The sequence below is a fragment of the Hypomesus transpacificus genome, chromosome 14, assembly GCF_021917145.1.
Source record: "Hypomesus transpacificus isolate Combined female chromosome 14, fHypTra1, whole genome shotgun sequence".
Classification (NCBI taxonomy): domain Eukaryota; kingdom Metazoa; phylum Chordata; class Actinopteri; order Osmeriformes; family Osmeridae; genus Hypomesus; species Hypomesus transpacificus.
Genome location: NC_061073.1, coordinates 13,520,817 through 13,537,976, shown reverse-complemented (window position 1 = coordinate 13,537,976; position 17,160 = coordinate 13,520,817). Strand labels below are relative to the sequence as shown.

The 17,160-nt window shown below is 42.5% G+C and overlaps 2 protein-coding genes across 4 annotated transcripts; one reads left to right on the top strand and one right to left on the bottom strand.

Annotated features, from left to right (window-relative positions):
* acanb (aggrecan b) lies at positions 1–12,524 on the top strand. The gene is made up of 18 exons (XM_047034549.1): positions 1–104; positions 3,237–3,316; positions 3,427–3,810; positions 4,066–4,240; positions 4,446–4,573; positions 4,706–4,999; positions 5,127–5,426; positions 5,892–6,066; positions 6,267–6,394; positions 6,656–6,949; positions 7,090–7,194; positions 7,371–8,522; positions 8,715–8,828; positions 8,959–9,117; positions 9,215–9,297; positions 9,452–9,596; positions 10,048–10,230; positions 10,427–12,524. Exons 2-18 carry the CDS (start codon positions 3,244–3,246, stop codon positions 10,513–10,515), a joined length of 3,981 nt encoding a protein of 1,326 aa, XP_046890505.1. The 5' UTR covers positions 1–104; positions 3,237–3,243; the 3' UTR covers positions 10,516–12,524.
* Positions 12,525–13,394: 870 nt separating this feature from the next.
* hapln3 (hyaluronan and proteoglycan link protein 3) lies at positions 13,395–16,686 on the bottom strand. Of its 3 annotated transcripts, none has more exons than XM_047033831.1 (5): positions 16,549–16,686; positions 15,893–16,087; positions 14,898–15,296; positions 14,471–14,773; positions 13,395–14,323 (listed from the first exon to the last, which is right to left on the bottom strand). In XM_047033831.1, exons 2-5 carry the CDS (start codon positions 16,026–16,028, stop codon positions 14,049–14,051), a joined length of 1,113 nt encoding a protein of 370 aa, XP_046889787.1. In that variant the 5' UTR covers positions 16,029–16,087; positions 16,549–16,686; the 3' UTR covers positions 13,395–14,048. The 3 variants fall into 3 exon arrangements, with proteins under 3 accessions (XP_046889787.1, XP_046889786.1, XP_046889788.1); XM_047033830.1 differs by having other exon boundaries at positions 15,893–16,043; XM_047033832.1 differs by having other exon boundaries at positions 15,893–16,040.
* Positions 16,687–17,160: the final 474 nt, after the last annotated feature.

The window sequence follows — 17,160 nt, the reverse complement described above, 5'->3', positions numbered from 1 at the left end:
TCTTTCTGCTCTCAGCACATGCGGGAGAGGCACACTGTCGGAACTCATACAGACTTGGCTCTCAAGTTGGAGTCACCGACACCAGGAGCCTCAACACATCAACGGTACGTTACACTGACAACTGGAGAAAAATTCAATTGTTGGGTGTACATCTACCAAATCTGATAAATAACTGTCTTGTAGGACTTGGACCTGTTGAGTTGTGAACTTAAGATAAATGTTTTAATTGCATCTGTGCTAAACAACTTTAGCTTTTTTTTTTACTGCTCTGTTAATGTTCCTATTGCAAGTGAGGTGATTTTGTCTCTCAGTGACAACAGTCAGGGGTGATTTTAAATTGATCAATTTATATTTCAACATCAAGATCGATTTTCATATTCAAAAATAAAAGGTTTACATGAAGCCTTCTAAGGCGTTTTCTTGTTAGAGACCATTGAGTAAGTAGGGTTTAAGATAATTAAATGAATCACATGTAGACATATGCCTCAATGTGTAGGATTTTGGAGAGACGTTTTCTGGTGTGCATCTGGCTTGTCAGTCAATTGTTACTCTTACCTCTTATAGCATGTTTATATATAATATTGTATAACTTAGTACATATATAAAAAAAAAAAAACGCAAACTTTAGTTCAACTGAAAAAACAATTGATTAAACAGGCGTCTTTTTTGGAAAATGTTCAGCAAGGACATTTGAACCTCTTTGCTTATGAGCTTTTCAACAATCCATACAATTTGTTGATAAACTTAATTGCTTGAAGTTTGATGGTTCTAATTGATGCAACAAATGTCATTTTTCTTATCATTACTTTATTCCATAGTTATGAAAACCTTTCTAATGTGGCTTTTTCAGATGGCAGATAAAGTAATTCTATGACCTGAACCATCAAGCCCAATTATAGATACTTTATACAGTATTTCATCTGTGCATGTATATGCGCGTGTTTAATCATTTGCCAGTGCATGTGTTCTTATGCTAATGTGTTTATGTAGTTACCCATGCACATACATCAGCATACCTAGAGTATATACAGAACCTATATAGTGTGTAAGCATCTGTTCATACACACATACATTTGAGTGTGTGTGTAAAAATTGTGGGCATGTGTGTGGACAAACCAACCTTACAGCATTCATATCATTTTCACACATACACTTGGTTCTCTGATGGGCGAGCGTGGGCACGGAGTGTGTACTCCCATGTTCCCTTGCTGCCTGCCATCGCTGTGGTCTCACTCAATGTCCACTCTGTTCTGGTGGGGTGTGTGTGTGTGTGTGTGTGCGCGTGTGCGAGTGGTGGTTGGGGGGTAAGGGGGTCTCATGAGGCCTGGATGGGGTATATAAGGGGGTATTGACCCCATCCCCCACCTCCCCCGGATGCATAGAGAGTGTTTACCTTGGCTGGGTTGCCCTCCCCGGGCCCTGGGCAGGCACAGGCTCCTCCACAGCAGGAACAGAGCCCGGCCTTATAGACCTCTGCCTCATCTGGGGAACGGAACATGCCACAACGGTTGAATGTGGGAATGGAACACATCACGCTGGGTGAATGGAGATACTGTGAAGGGGGGGGGGTCAGTGGCAGCGTAGTGGCTAGAATGGCTATAGGATTTAAATGATGCATTAAAAAATGTTCACTTAGATTGGTGCTTAGGGAGTTGCTGTGGGGTTGATTGAAGGCACATACAGTCATTTTGGTTTGCTATACTGAGTATTTGTGCATTGTGAGTTTAGGTTTCAGATATCTTCCTGGCGTGAGTTTTCTTGTGAGTTTAATATTACTTTAATATTGCTGGCACTAATTTACTGCAGCTAATGTGCTTATTGTAAAAACATTTGTGAACTGTATAATAAATAGTTGTGATTCATATCATATATGATTCATATCATACAAAATGATCATCGTTTTAGACAAGGAGAATATGGAGAATATACCACTTCACATTATTAATCAAGTCCACACACATTCCTGTCTCCTCCTTTCTAACCAAAACATGACAATAGACCAATTATTGTTCAAGAGGCAGATGAACATGTTGACAGGTGTATCTCGTTTTCACATCACTGGTGGCGGAACAAATATTGGCACTGCTGTATTTGAGAATTACCATTCTTCTCATTTATACACCGTGCAAAGAACACACATATCCTCATTCTTTATCTCTATCTCTCTCTTACACAAACACAAACCATGTCTGACAGTTAACGTGCTGTAGTATGTTTGTATTGGTGGCGGGAACGTCTTAGTGTATTCATGCAAGCCCCCGTGGTCAACATTGACTTTGTCTGAGAATCTGACAGGTGTGGTGTCTACACTGTCACCTCCAGCTGTGAAACAAACAGCCAAGTTTGACCTAAGACCTTTGACCTGACTCTAATCATTGCTCTCCTCTTTGACCTTCTTGCAGTCAACGCAGCCTGGCCATATCATGATGTAATGCTTTCCCTGGAGTCACTTTACAGAGGAAGTCAAATCCTTAGGTTGTTTGAAGGACTGGGGTCTGGTTTCCACCCCCTTCCTCTCAAACCGTTTGCAAGCTATGAGCTAACTAGTAAAATGGACAGTGAGGCTTCTGTGGTCATGCCATAAGGTTACTGTACAAGTAACCTTAATAGGTTTAATAGTGGTTGCCACTGGTACCCACAATAAAAAAAATCACGCTACACTTTGGTAACTATCCTTGGCTATTTCCATTTCATGATAGACTATCACAATAAACATGGAAATGCATTTGGTAAAAAAATAATTAATTCCCTATACCCTATGCTGAGCAAAGCATAGCTCTTATTTTAGTACTCAGGACTTTCTTGTACCAGGAAAAATAGGGGTTTTCTTCTTTGATAAACATATATGTATGTATGTCTGTGTGTTTGTGGGATTCGACACATCTGACTTCTGACATCATTTCCACTTTGACTACAGGCGTAGTGGTCCGTACAGTCCTGTATTAATTATAATTTTTGGTCTGCCACTGTGGGGCAGTTGGAAAAAGAAGGAATGAATGAATAAATGAAAAAATTAATGAATGACCTGAAAAATATTTTTACATTTTTGAAAATGAAAAATACCTCCATGGAGAACTGGTTAGACCAGCATGAATTAACCTTTCTGAGGATACAAATGTAAATATAAATTATAATCAATTTAATATAATGTATGAGTGAATTTGTAGTGGAAATGAAAGGTTACGTATCAATCGCAGCCAAGTGATCGCATACATTTTTACCTTCCAATTCTACAGGTAAACCATGGTCATCTTACCATTTCTGTGTGTGTGTCTTCCCTTCATCACTGCAACAATATCCTTTGAAAACCCTGAGGGTAAGTGTGATTTCAATCACATGTTCGCATAATAATAACTGTAGAGATAGCACTGCAAATGCTCTATCTATGGCAGACCACCAACCATCCCCTCTTTGGGCTCTGTCTAGATCTTGATGGCACGTTGAGTGTTAGCATCCCTGAAGAGGTGCCACTGCTCCCTCTTCTGGGCGGCAAAGTGGTGGTGCCCTGCTACTTCCAGGACAACACGGTCAACGACCCTGGCGCCCCAACCCTCGCCCCCCTCTCTCACCGCATCAAGTGGACTCATGTCACCAAGGACAAGGTCACCCTCATCCTGGTGGCGTCGGAAGGGAAAGTTCACGTAGAGACGGAGTATCTGGACCGGGTCACAATGGTGAATTATCCATTGGTGGCGACCGATGCCACCATGGAGTTGACGGAGCTTCGTGCCACTGACTCAGGCAGTTACCGCTGTGAGGTCATGCATGGCATTGAGGATAGCTACGACTCTGTGGACGTCACTGTCCAAGGTAAGGAAGGTCTTGCAATTGTAACAAATCCCTTTGCATGACCCAATGGTTCATTTTTCAACAGCCTGTGAAATTTCCTCTGACGTGATCATGAATTAATTAGTTTTATACTGCTAACACTCGTCATTTAATTTTCCTGGTACTAAATTTTTTTTATTATAGTTATTAGTTAAAGGGTGGTTAATGTCACCATGTTGCCATTTTATGAACTAATATTATCACCAAATGAACACAGATTTCTTCTCTTTTTGCCAGGTATTGTGTTCCACTACCGAGCCATTTCTACTCGTTACACCCTAACCTTTGAGAAGGCCAAGGCTGCGTGTATCCAGAACAGTGCCACCATCGCCACACCTGCCCAGCTCCAGGCCGCCTTTGACGATGGTTATCACCAGTGTGATGCCGGCTGGCTCTCTGATCAAACTGTCAGGTATAGTTAATATAGCTGTTTTACTGACATGACTTGCCGATAGCAAGTAAACCAGCAGAGTTATAGCACCACAGAGAAATCAGCATAGTCATCAAATTTGGATATCAACGCGTTTAACGTTCTCAACGCAGTCCAATTGAGTGTAATTTCCGACTGCTCAATCTGAGTCTATCTTAAATTTTACACGACTTGTAATCTACTAAAGGTACCCTATCCATGAACCGAGAGAGGGATGTTTTGGAGACAAAGAGGACTTCCCAGGTGTGAGAACCTACGGAGTGAGAGATGTCAACGAGACATATGATGTGTATTGTTTCGCCGAGAAGATGTCAGGTATTGTACAACACATCATGCTTACATGGCATGTGTTTATTCTTAGGTATTGTTGATTTAGGTATTTGTTGATTGTTGATTTAATTATGTGTGTGTGTCTCACTCTTTACCCTCTCACATTTATCCCTCTAGGCAGAGTGTTCTACTCCATGTCAGTGGAGAAGTTCACCTTCTACCAAGCTGGCGACCAGTGTGCCAAACTTGGCGCCAGTCTCGCCACCACAGGCCAGCTCTACCTGGCATGGAAGGCTGGCATGGACGTATGTAATGCAGGCTGGCTGGCAGACAGGAGTGTTCGCTATCCCATCAACATTGCCAGGCCCCAATGTGGAGGAGGCCTACTAGGAGTGAGGACAGTCTACCTGCACCCCAACCAGACAGGCTATCCCTACCCAGACTCACGCTATGATGCGGTCTGCTTCAGAGGTAAATAAATAAAACGCACCACTCGCTGGTCACTTGTTGGCCACTAAATAACCATTTTCCAAGAATAAACAAGTGAATGCTCAGTTGAACTCTAGGTAATCACAATTTTTATGTTTTAAAAATGGAGAATTAGAAGATAATGCAGTCCTGACGACGCCCTTCCCCGACATCATCACCATGACTCCAAGCCCTGTGGACTACCCGGCACGTTCCACAACACCTGATGGGGAGGCACGGGGAGAGGTGGCCACCCAGGCCCCAACTGACACCAGCACATTGGAACAACCTCTCCCCATCCCCTCCAGTGTCATCGATACTTATATAAAGGTGACGCCAGTGATAGAACAGGAGGTCAGCATGGCCACAGTCAGACCAGATCTGGGACGGGAGCTTCCCCGTGAGAATGATACTTCCATGGCTCCCACAGGTTAGTCTTTTGATCATATATGGATTGAATTATTGATGCATGCTGCACGGTATCGTATTTTTATCTGTTGCTATAATATAGTTGCTCATATCCTGGCGGCCCCGGTAGAAGTGGTACTGTGGACCCGCCTAAAGGCTTGAGGATATTAACTGTCCCAAAGCCTGGATGTTCTGATTGCAGTACTCCGGCACTGCTTGCCAGACTTCAGGCGGGTAAAGAACTTACGGGTGGGATGGGTGGGGTCCCTAATGATGTTGCTAGCCCATTTGTAGGTTCTCTTATCATAGATGTGCAAATATATTGATTAGGTTGTCCATGTTAACAACACACAATATTAAGAGCTCTTTCTATTTTCTTTTCCCATATCTCTTTGTCTCTCTCGCTTTTCCTTCACCCTCTCTTCCCTTCCCTCCCAAACCTTCTATTACTCCTCCATATCTTGTTTTCTTAACTCCTTTCTCCCAGGTGTGGTGTTCCACTACAGGGCAGGCTCAAGCCGTTATGCTCTGTCTTTCGTTGAGGGCCAGCTGGCCTGTCAAAGTGTGGGGGCTATCATCGCCAGCCCCCAGCAACTCCTGGCAGCCTACAAGGATGGCCTACACCACTGTGATGCTGGCTGGCTCAGAGACCAAACTGTCAGGTCTGTTGCATTGGCATTGTTTTACATTTTATAATTTTAGGACAGATTAGACATGTAATTGTCAGATGCCAGATTTGCTAAGGTAAAGACTTTGGTAATTTTGGTCATTGTTATGGAAATATGAAGTCTGGCACTTTTTACCCAGATTTCTAACCCAGGCTATGACCTAAGTATTAACTGCCTCTCTCTACTATGTTCAGGTACCCAATTGTGTCCCCCAGAGATAAGTGTTCAGGTAACCTGGAGCATCTCCCTGGAGTGAGATCGTACGGCCTAAGGCCTTCTGATGAGCGATATGATGTCTATTGCTATGTTGAGCGCCTCAAGGGTAAGACTGGTGCTTACTTTAAGGTTGACTTAAAATAATAAGACTTTTGTTTCTTGAATTTTTCATTGGTGTACCTTAAGTCAACTAGTTTTTTTTAAGTAAAAATCTTTCACATTCTTGTACTTAAAAGTGTAGAACAGTGTTTCTCAAACTCTTGAGTGATATCCTACTTACAAAATGTAAAAAACACTGGTGCAGTTTTATTACATCTTATCTGTCCCTACTTTCAACCTTCTTTCCCTCCACTCCGCTGTCTCTTAGGTGAGGTTTTCTACACAAGTGATTATGATAGCTTCTCCTACGATGAGGCAGTGTCTCACTGTCAGAAACTCAATGCCACCTTGGCATCCACTGGCGAACTCTATGCTGCCTGGAAGCAGGGCCTGGACAAGTGTCGTCCTGGCTGGCTGGCCGACCGCACTGTCCGCTACCCTATCCGCCAACCCAAGGCCCACTGTGGAGGAGGCAAGGCTGGGGTACACACCATCTATGCCTACCCCAACCAGACAGGCCATCCAGACCAGCATTCCAGATACGACGCCTACTGCTTCAGAGGTGGCAAAACGTTAATTTTTATAATATTATGGAAACATTATATAGAGACACGAGGACTCAGTGGAAACATATCATCTATATTTATTTAAATGTTTTAACTTCAAAGATTAAATGTAATTTTGAAATTGTGTTTTCCATAGCTGAGCGCAGAGTACTTCACAATGACACCAGTGTCAATGAGACTCTAGTAGTGGTGGATGAGGAAAAAATCAACATGACGACGAGTATTGATCAATTGACACCTGGTAAAACATCTCTAACTTTGTCATTCTCCGTAATTCTCTGTGAATTTCATTTGTAAATCAATGTACTGTGTATTTTTCTGTTTCTGTTCAACAATCATGATTAGGGCACATCCTTTCCATGAATCTTTTGCATTGTCACAGTATCTCTCCTGGTCTCTCTCTCTCTGTTCCCCCAGTCATTCCTATTGTACCTCCAGTCTCTGTTGACCTGTCTGGCTCAGGCTCAGCAGAGCAGTCAGGCAGTGGCAGTAGCAGTGGCAGTGGCAGTGGAGCTGGTGGTCCTAGTGGGGATTCATTTGGGGGTTTTGAGACCAGTGGGGAAGGATCTGGCTCAGGCATCCACATCACTCTCAGTGGCGACCAACTGTCTGGAGAGGCTTCTGGTTCTGAGGGGCCCCAGGAGGGGAGCTCCATCATCTACAACACAAAGGTAGACTCTGGGGACTGGGAGTCTAGTGTTGGGGAAGAGGAGAAACCTGGGTTCAGTGGGTTCCCCTCCGGTGTGGGTCCCCATTCTACTAGTGGCAGTGGTGACATCAGTGGTGACCTCAGTGGTAGCGGAGAGTCCACAATCATCATGGTGGACGGGGAGACGGTCGACCTTTCTACTAAACAACAGCCCACCCAGCAAGAATTGGGAAGAGGGAGCGTGGACCTGAGTGGATCAGGGGGCATGTCTGGGTCAGGGACCAGCGGCTTCTTCAGTGGCTCTGGAATCCCAGTCATATCCTTTGTTACTCCCACTCTTGTCGACCAGACGACTAGAGCATCAGGCGAGCAGGAAGTATCTGGTTTCCATCACATGGGTTCTGGTTTTCCGAGTGGCTTTACATCTGGGGATCCATCTGGCTACGCATCAGGGACCCCCTCTGAAGATGTTTCGCAACCCCGTGGGGATGTTGTCTTCCTGCCGGAGGATGGGATGATGGAGGTAAATGTGCGGCCTTCCGATCGTCTTCCAGAACAGGGACGTGGCCAGGTGGACCTCAGTGGCGATGGTAGTGGTCCAGGGTTCTATGAAGTGAGTAGTACTTGGGATCACCATGCTTCAGCCAATGGGGAGCTTTCCCGGAGAGATCCTACAGCCGAAGGAATGTCTGTTGTCCTGCCCCCAGGTTCTACATTCCCTTCTCCAGAATATATTGCCAACCAAGAAAATTTAACTAATGTAGAGGAAAAGCTACCGCAGCTAGATCTTGAAGGGCTGGCTGGGCCCACGGAGGAGATTTATGTCACCTCTCCCTCATCCACTTACTCCAGTCCTACCACCGCACCTGCTGTCTCACAAGTGACACCTGCTGTTGTGCAGCAACCTGCCACTGAAGACGGTATGTTGAATTAGCATATTTCTGTAATTTAAAGCATGAGAAAGGTACTTTATTGTGACTTTATATCGATAAATAAATGTATTTAAACTTTAAATGGAAGCAGCATTTTGAAATCACTGCTTATTATTTGGTTCAAAGTATACCTTTCCACATCTAATTGTTTCGGTTTGTTTCTTGATTTCCCCTGCTCAGCATCTCCTGACCCCTGTGAACCTAATCCGTGTGGAGCTGGTACCTGTTCTGTGCATGGTGATATTGCAGTCTGTCAGTGTCCACATGGATTTACTGGAGAAGACTGCAAGACACGTAAGACACTACATCACAGATGTACCTTTACACAGACATATTAAAATAAAGCCACACACATAATCAATAGTCCTATTTCTCCAAATATAGAATTGGTTCTTTCATTATCACCCCATTTGTGTGTTTACAGCAACGCAGGGCTGTGCAGAAGGCTGGGTGGAATTCATGGGAAGCTGCTACCTTCACTTTTCTGAGAGGGACACCTGGGGTGTGGCTGAGCATCGCTGCCAAGAGCTCAACTCTCATCTGGTCAGCATCACTTCACAACAGGAGCAAAACTTTGTCAACTGTGAGTACCTTTTACTGTGTGTTGTGTGCTGCAGGCTACATGTGCACTACATGTGTGTTACATGTAATCATGTGGCCTCGATCTCTCCTTTATCTAGCTAATGCCCAGGATTACCAGTGGATTGGACTAAATGATAAGGACGTGCAGAATGAGTTTCGCTGGACAGACGGGAGTCCCCTGGTGAGTTATCCCCAGAACAGGTATCTCAAAACCATGACTTGTTAACTTTGTGTGCCTTGATTAGGACATTTCCAACATGTCCTTTGCTGGTAACTTTTAAACCTATTTAATTGCTTTATCGCTTACAAAGTTCATGTTGGTGCTATCTTTATAGCAATTTGAGAACTGGAGGCCAAACCAACCAGATAACTACTTTGACTCAGCGGAGGACTGTGTGGTAATGATCTGGCATGAAGAAGGCCAGTGGAATGATGTACCCTGCAACTACCACCTGCCCTTCACCTGCAAGAGTGGACCTGGTATGAGCAGGGGTCAGAGGTTTATGGTTAGGCCTAACAGTACTGTGGCAAAGTCTCCAAAATGCTGAAGTGTTGTACTTGTGGTGGTTTGGAGAATGTGCTGGGTAACAGCAGAAATTCTGGTTAAAAACCTCAGGTTTTTGGTTGTGTCCATTGACAACACCATTATCAAAATTGTTCAATATAGTCTCATTGCCAAGTTGGTCATTTAGGCATGGCAGTTGCAAATTCAATATCAATAGTTATTATTTACGATAAGTAACATGGGCCCTATCGTCCTGCACCATCACTTGTCAAATGTAAGAAAATACCTACATTCATTTTTTAGTGATTTACCGAAAGAGCACACAATTATTTTATGTATATTCTGCTCCTCACCAGCAAAATAGAGCCTAGTAGGTCCAACAATGAAGCCCCAATTGACACATAATACCTTTTCCTTATTTCACAGCCATGTGCTCTTGGCCTCCTGAGGTAGAAAATGCCAAGCCTATGGGCAATAGAAGAGACCGTTACCCAGTCAACTCTTTAGTCCGCTATCAGTGTGACTCTGGCTTCACACAGCGCCATCTACCTGTTGTACGCTGCCTGCCCGACGGCCGGTGGGAGGAGCCACAAGTGGAGTGTATAGGATGTAAGTGAGATGTGCAGAAATATATATTAGATTTTACCTTGATAGTTTGATAGACAAACAGACAAACTGTAATACAGTTGTTACAAGAAGGCAGGAAGCTGCTGTACAGGCACTTTCGACGGCACATACCATCATTCCATTCAGTGAATACACAATGTATTAAGATGTCATGAAAATATGCCTCTTTTCCCATCAGCTGGCACCACAAGCAACAGACTACACAAGCGGTCCATCAGGAGGCGGTCTAAAGCGGTCAGCAGTCAATCATGGAGGAAGCTCCTTTAATTAGGGAGTGAAAGGACACACTAAAGAGAACCTGAAGGACCGCTCTTGTAAAATACCTGATACCCCAAAACATTTTTGTATGACTAAAAAAGGATAACACTCCCACCATGTACATAAACAACAAAGCACATTACAGCTTGATTTTGTAGTCCATCTGACTGGCATTTTGGTCTTTGAGCGTCACTCAGTGCCTTGTAGGGATATGTGGGAAGTCTTTTGTTTACTGTAGTGGAATGTTCTGTTTGTGGTTGTGTTCAACTGTTGAAGGCTAATGATTTGGAGGGAGAATGTAGTGGTATCGATGTAAAGTATAAAACTTGGTGGTAGTATACATAATAGTGTACTATAGACATAGGGAATGTTTTGGCAAACTCCATTCCACCAGGTGGCACTTTATACACCTTCATTAACATAGATGGGTCCAAAACTTCAATACGACACTTCAAAATAGATAAAGACTATTACGATTTTTTGATTTATTTGGGGTTTATTTATTCAGGAACTACTTTGGGGTTGGGGTGAGGGGGCGTCTTTTCCAAGGCACTAGAGTGACACTGAGAGTCAAAAACAGAACAAAATTAAGTGTTTGGGATTACAGCTGGATACTCTGAAGTCAAGCACATTGCTATGTAGATCTTTATTATATCATTTAGGATATTTTTCTATTTTTGTTTTAATTTGAGACTTTTTAGGGTGGGCACTTAACCCTGTAAGACCCGATTTAAAATTTCAACATCACCTTAAATCTCCAAAAAACTTTTTTCGTGAACAACGACATTTACATAACCAATGGGTCCTATAGTCTTGCCTTCCAATGCTATTGGATACATTTGGTCTTTCAAAAAAAAAGAAATTAGCAATTAAAGAGCTAAAGATGACGTTGTAATTTTACAACAAGGGGTCTTACAGGGCTAAGGCCAGACATAGGGATCACACATCTGTGTGATGAGACAGAATAAGGGTGGTGTTTCCAACTGATGAACAAAGTGTGTCAACATATGCATGATTATACACTATAATGCCAATCCATCAACCGGGTTCTGGGGTTGCCATAGCTCAAATACTTGGAATCATCTAAAACTGGATCAATTCTGCACATGGGTGATTGGCTAGTAATGCTATCCGTAGGGAGAGCCAGGTAACTACTGTAGCCAAAAACAGTTGTGACCTACATTAACAATCCATGAACTTCTGTACTCGTTTACATTTCTCAAGTCATTTTGTACCGACCACATTCTACCATGTCAATGAGCTATTGTCTGTCTAACAAGGATAATGTTCTATAATAATTATTTGTCTATCTATAACTTCACTCTGAACAGCGGGATCTGTGATTGACTTACATAGAGATCAGACACAAAGTGGCACGTTTGTTAGGGGACTCTTCTAGCAAACCTATCTTACTTGCAACCTGCAAGTGTCTATCCTGACTTAGTGGTGTTTTACCAATAGTCGAAAAATCTCTGTGCCAAATGTGACAAGGCAAAGAGCAAATGTGACAAGGCAAAGAGCAAATGTGACAAGGCAAAGAGCTCTGAAGCACTCGAGAATTGATAGCCCTTAATCAAACAAGCTGTGAATACAGTTATATGGACAAAGGCGGCAACACACACACACATATAACACAGCATTTGAGCTCAGTATACTTCAACATGATGCTTGTAAAAGGTTTATATCAAAGAGGTCGGCACACACATACACACGAGGCCATTAACCTAAATACATGACAGAATAAGTCACAGAAACAATGAATTACAATTATTGTGTATTTTGGCCTTACTACTTGTAAATGTGTGTGTGGGAACGTGTTAGCTACATGTTGTGTGTCAATGTGTGTGTTATGGTTAGAGTATGTAAGTGTTTTTGGACTGTAAGTTCTGCAGTCAAAGACTGTACTTTACAACAAACTAAATGTGTAAGGTTGATACCTAAGATGGTGTGGTTTTGGCAAGAGATCTTAATAAAAAATAATTTAAAAAGATCAAATAACACCTGAAAACTTCCTATATTTGATAAATACTTGCATTATTAGACAGCTGAGTTAAAAGGCTCATCTTAGCCTTTCAGTTACCAAAATAAATAATACATACTATACTATTATTCAATATATTATATTTTACAGGGCAGAAATGCAGCATCAGCAATCTAAAGAGATTTTTATTTGACAGATTTTTTATGTGTACTTTCAGCCTCATACTTTTGCCCAATCTTTTTTTTTCTCTCAGCAGGCCCAGATCCATGGACAGTGCACAGTAACACCAGTCACACTTCTAGCTGAAAGAACAAACTAGCTATTTAGTTTATTTTTACCCCCCTCTGGGAGCAAAGAGAAAAAAAAAACTCAAGTAAATAACTCCCTCTCAGAGCTCCACAAAGCATTCATCGTTCATCCCCTTCAGGCATTACAAACAAGCCAGCCTTCAAATTGTGTGTGTGTGCGTGTGTGCGCGGGCGCGCGCTTGTATGTTTGCATTCCACCCGTGCTTGGCCAGCAGGTGTAAATAGGACATGCAATTGAGGCCCTGGAGTTCAAAAATCACAGGGCCGTCTGTTTGCTCTTTACCTACGCCTGTGGTGTTAGCGGTTCACTTTCCCACTGAATGGAGCATGTTACCAAGGATTTCTCCTGCCATTACATACAGTGCCCAGTTTGTGTGGGTCAGTGGTCCGGATCACCTCTCTGGCCCAGGATTCCTCTGCCCTCAGGCAGCCATACTGTAGGTCTACTACCACTGTAATTGCGTCTACTAGCATCAGGTTTATAAAAAGCTGACAGTCAATTTGGACTGAAAGCTGATGGGTTCCTGTTGGCTACAGTATTATCTGGTCTGAGAACAAGGATCATATGAATCCATCGTATCATAGAATCAACACATAACATGGTAAAATATAACACTTTTATAAAAGGTTAGTCATAATGAAACTGTAAATCACTGTAACAACCTCTACTCAGTCATATAATCATTAATAACATAACATCACAAATGCCATCTGTTACAAGTTCTCTATGAATCCTTGGCAAAATATCAATATACATGTATATTTATATATGTATATTTTCCAAGAACAGCCTATACGTTACTTCACAACATTACTGATATTAGAAGTCCTAACATCAAAACAAAAACACAGAGAACAATACATTGAGATAGACCAAGGTTGTACAAAAAGTACATTTCTTTTGGAGAGCACATCTTTCTTGAGCTATGAACAAGTCTGCAGTGAGCCAACAAAGATTAAAGTGTTTCTAAGTGTGGGAACAGGGTACAGTGGTCCTTGAAAGAAACTTGAATATAACTGATATTGTTGTTGTATTGATATATTGGTAAAGATACATGGCAATGAGAATCTATTGAACTCAAAAGTAAAGACAAGAGTAGACAACAAAGTAGTGAAGGGGCTCAGTGCTAAGGGACCTGGTTCATGCTAAAAACATATTTAGAACAGCGCTTCACATCAGTACACTGTGTAGGCAAAGAATCAAGTACAGGCCATCTGTTGTAAGTTTTTATTTAACAGTGATTAAGTCATGTTTACCGATAGCAGTAAACATTATATTTGTGATCTTCAGGGAGAAAGCCAAAGTTACGTATACCTGGCTCAGAGGGGCCACAGTTAGGGCGGGGCTTAACGATAGGGTAGCGGACACTCCTGTCAGCCAACCAGCCGGCATCGCAGCGGTCCAATCCCATGAGCCCCCACGCAGCATAGAGCTGACCCACTTTGGCAATTTGACCGCCATCTTTGATGCAAGCCTGGACTGCCTCAGTGAAGTTGAGCTTGTTTGTGTGTAAGAAGTAGACTGTGCCTGTCGTCAAAGAAAGGAGAGAGACACAGGAAAAAAGTGGGTGGGAGACAATGTGGCACCAGGCCCAAAAGTCACTGATAGTGTTTTACATACTTTCTTATGTACATTAGCTGAGTAGAAGACTAGAGTGAGTAACCACACACTGACCCTTAAGAGAGGCTGCAAAGCAGAAGGCGTCAAAGCGGTGAAAAAGACGATGCCGTTGCCCGTAGCTACGCAGCCCAGCAGACAGGTCTGTACCCCCACAGCCCTCCCTTGGTATGGTGATTGGATACTGCACTGTCCCATCGGCCAACCAGCCAGCATTGCACCAGTCCAGTCCCTCCTCCCAGGCAGTGAAGAGCTGTTCAAAGGTGGCCAAGGTAGCATCCTGCCTTTCACATGCCTGCTGGGCCTCCAAAAAATTGAAATGGTAGCGTCCATTCTGTGAGAAGTAAGGAAATACCACTCCTAAAGGAAGGGTGGGGGGGTCAAGGAGAAAATGTGTTGATTGTACATTTGAGAGGGAACTAATTAACAAAAACGTTATACGCAATGCACCCATACACTTCCACACACACACAAACAGTCTGACCTCGTAACTCCAGATCCACCGTCACACTCTCATCTTCCAGTCCGTCAATGACCTCACAGCGGTAGCGGCCGGTGTCATGGAGGTGCAGCTCGCTGATCACCAGTGACATGTCCCCCGGTGCCGCCCTTCGCAGACGCACACGGCCCCTGAAGCTGCCGTAGCTACGGTGCCGGTTGCCCATGGCAACCATAACTTCTGTCTCTCGGGAGGACGAAGAAGGGGCGATGGCCGAGGAGCCACCGTTGGCAGGGATCCAGGACCATTTGACCCGAGTTGTACGGGGGATACTGAGTTCTGGTTCGTAGCGGTAGTAGCACGGCAGGGTGACGTTGCTACCTCTCGCCGCTGACACCAAGGAGTTTGGAGACTCCACATGTAGACGCACGCCATTGAAGTAGACTTTACAGGACAAACAGACAGACACACAAGCACTTAAGTATAACTGAAGTAAAATACCAATCCTTAAGTATAACTGAAGTAAAATACCAATCATAAAAGAATATTAAAATAAAATACAAATTGTATTTGCACAGCATCACAGCTAGAGGGCTCTCATTCAAAAAGGTGTATGGCACTGGACAAGGCCCCTTCCTGTACCTAAAATATTATTGAGCATGTAGACTGAAATTTACCACTGCCAATGTACCAATAAACACCATACACCTGTACTATTTGATTGATGCACAAAATAAGGAAGACTTTGTGATGCCTCCATACAATTCACATCCAGCAGCAGATACTTTTCATTTGACAATCTATAAAATAATGAGAAAGTAATAAAAAAAAACAAAAAAAACACTGTTGTGAATGCTTTTGTACATTTCGTAAATTGTATTCATAGATCCATAAATAAACAACAAATTAACCTATAGGTTTTTGGCACCTGCTAAGCAACACTGCAGACACTGTAAATTCGGATAGTATGTGGTGTGCTAAATCACCCACACTACATTAGTATTTTCGTAAACACAGTGAACACGTGTTCTAGTGCATACTCTCTCCATTGCCGTTGCCATTCATGAGGTCGTGGTAGAAGAAGCCGTTGTTGTATCTTGCCGCTTGGCAAGAGGTTAGGAGAGTCAACCATTGGGCCAGTACAGGGATAAGGATGTGCAGGTTCAGCATCGCCATAATGGTGTTAAACTTCTGTATGGTAGGGATAGAGGAGAGTATAGGATCCTGAAAGAGCGCTATAAATGCGACACAAAAAACGTGTCTCAAAATCATCACAAGAGGATGCCAAATCTCAAAGTTGACATAAATTCTTTCAGCCAATTGTGATATTTTCTCAGGTTAAGTCAAACTACATTGTTTGTTATAGCATAATCAAAAATAAATACAAGTAAATACATTTTGGTTTGTTAAAATAAACAAATTGACTAAATACCAAAACAATGTAGTGAGCATGTTTAATGCTTAACTAGACTAATTGAGAAAGAACAAAAGTAGGCTCATTTAACTTTAAAAAGCTAACTTGCCGCTAGATTATTGCATTAAAATACTTTGGCAGACTCAGCTGTCAGTCTCAAACATTTCCTTTCACCGAAGCTTACTTTTCAACAGTTTTACACGCAAAACAAAGACTTGAAAAACTCGCGTGCGTATTGAATGCAAGTACAGTAGGGTTAATAAGTGATAAAACTTAACTTACGGAATAAAGCTGTTCTCGTCACAGTAAACTAAGTGGCAACGTCGTTTTAATGCATGTTCCACTTGATCCTTTTTGACCAGATAGATAGACCGGTCACAATTCCTTCATTGATATTTTGTGAGGAAAAGCAGAAGGACTACGTCATCGAGAGGCATCCCCTTTGAAGTGAGAATGAACGACAGTGACCTCATCCGTACCAAGAGAAGCATAAGCATCAGAACTAAGCTGTAACGTACTTACTTTCACACGGACAAAGATTTATGATATATAGTCAACAGTAGCCAAAATATATTTACAATGCAGGTGGATTTTTTGCACGCACACTTTGTATGGATGGTGTAATATGGTTAACCCGTGTCATTTATAAACAATGTGGAATAAGTGATAGGAGTCTATACAAAGAAGTACTGTTATTTTCTTTCTCTCGGTATAACATATCTATTTAGAAATTCCTTTGATTCTTTAAATGTAAAAATTATCAGGACCCGTACGCTCATGATTAATGTACACTTTACAATACAATACAATTCATGACAAATTCATACAGGGTAATCGTGTTCCCCATGTTTCAGATTCTTTTATGCAATATTTTCTGAAAATAACGCACAGTTC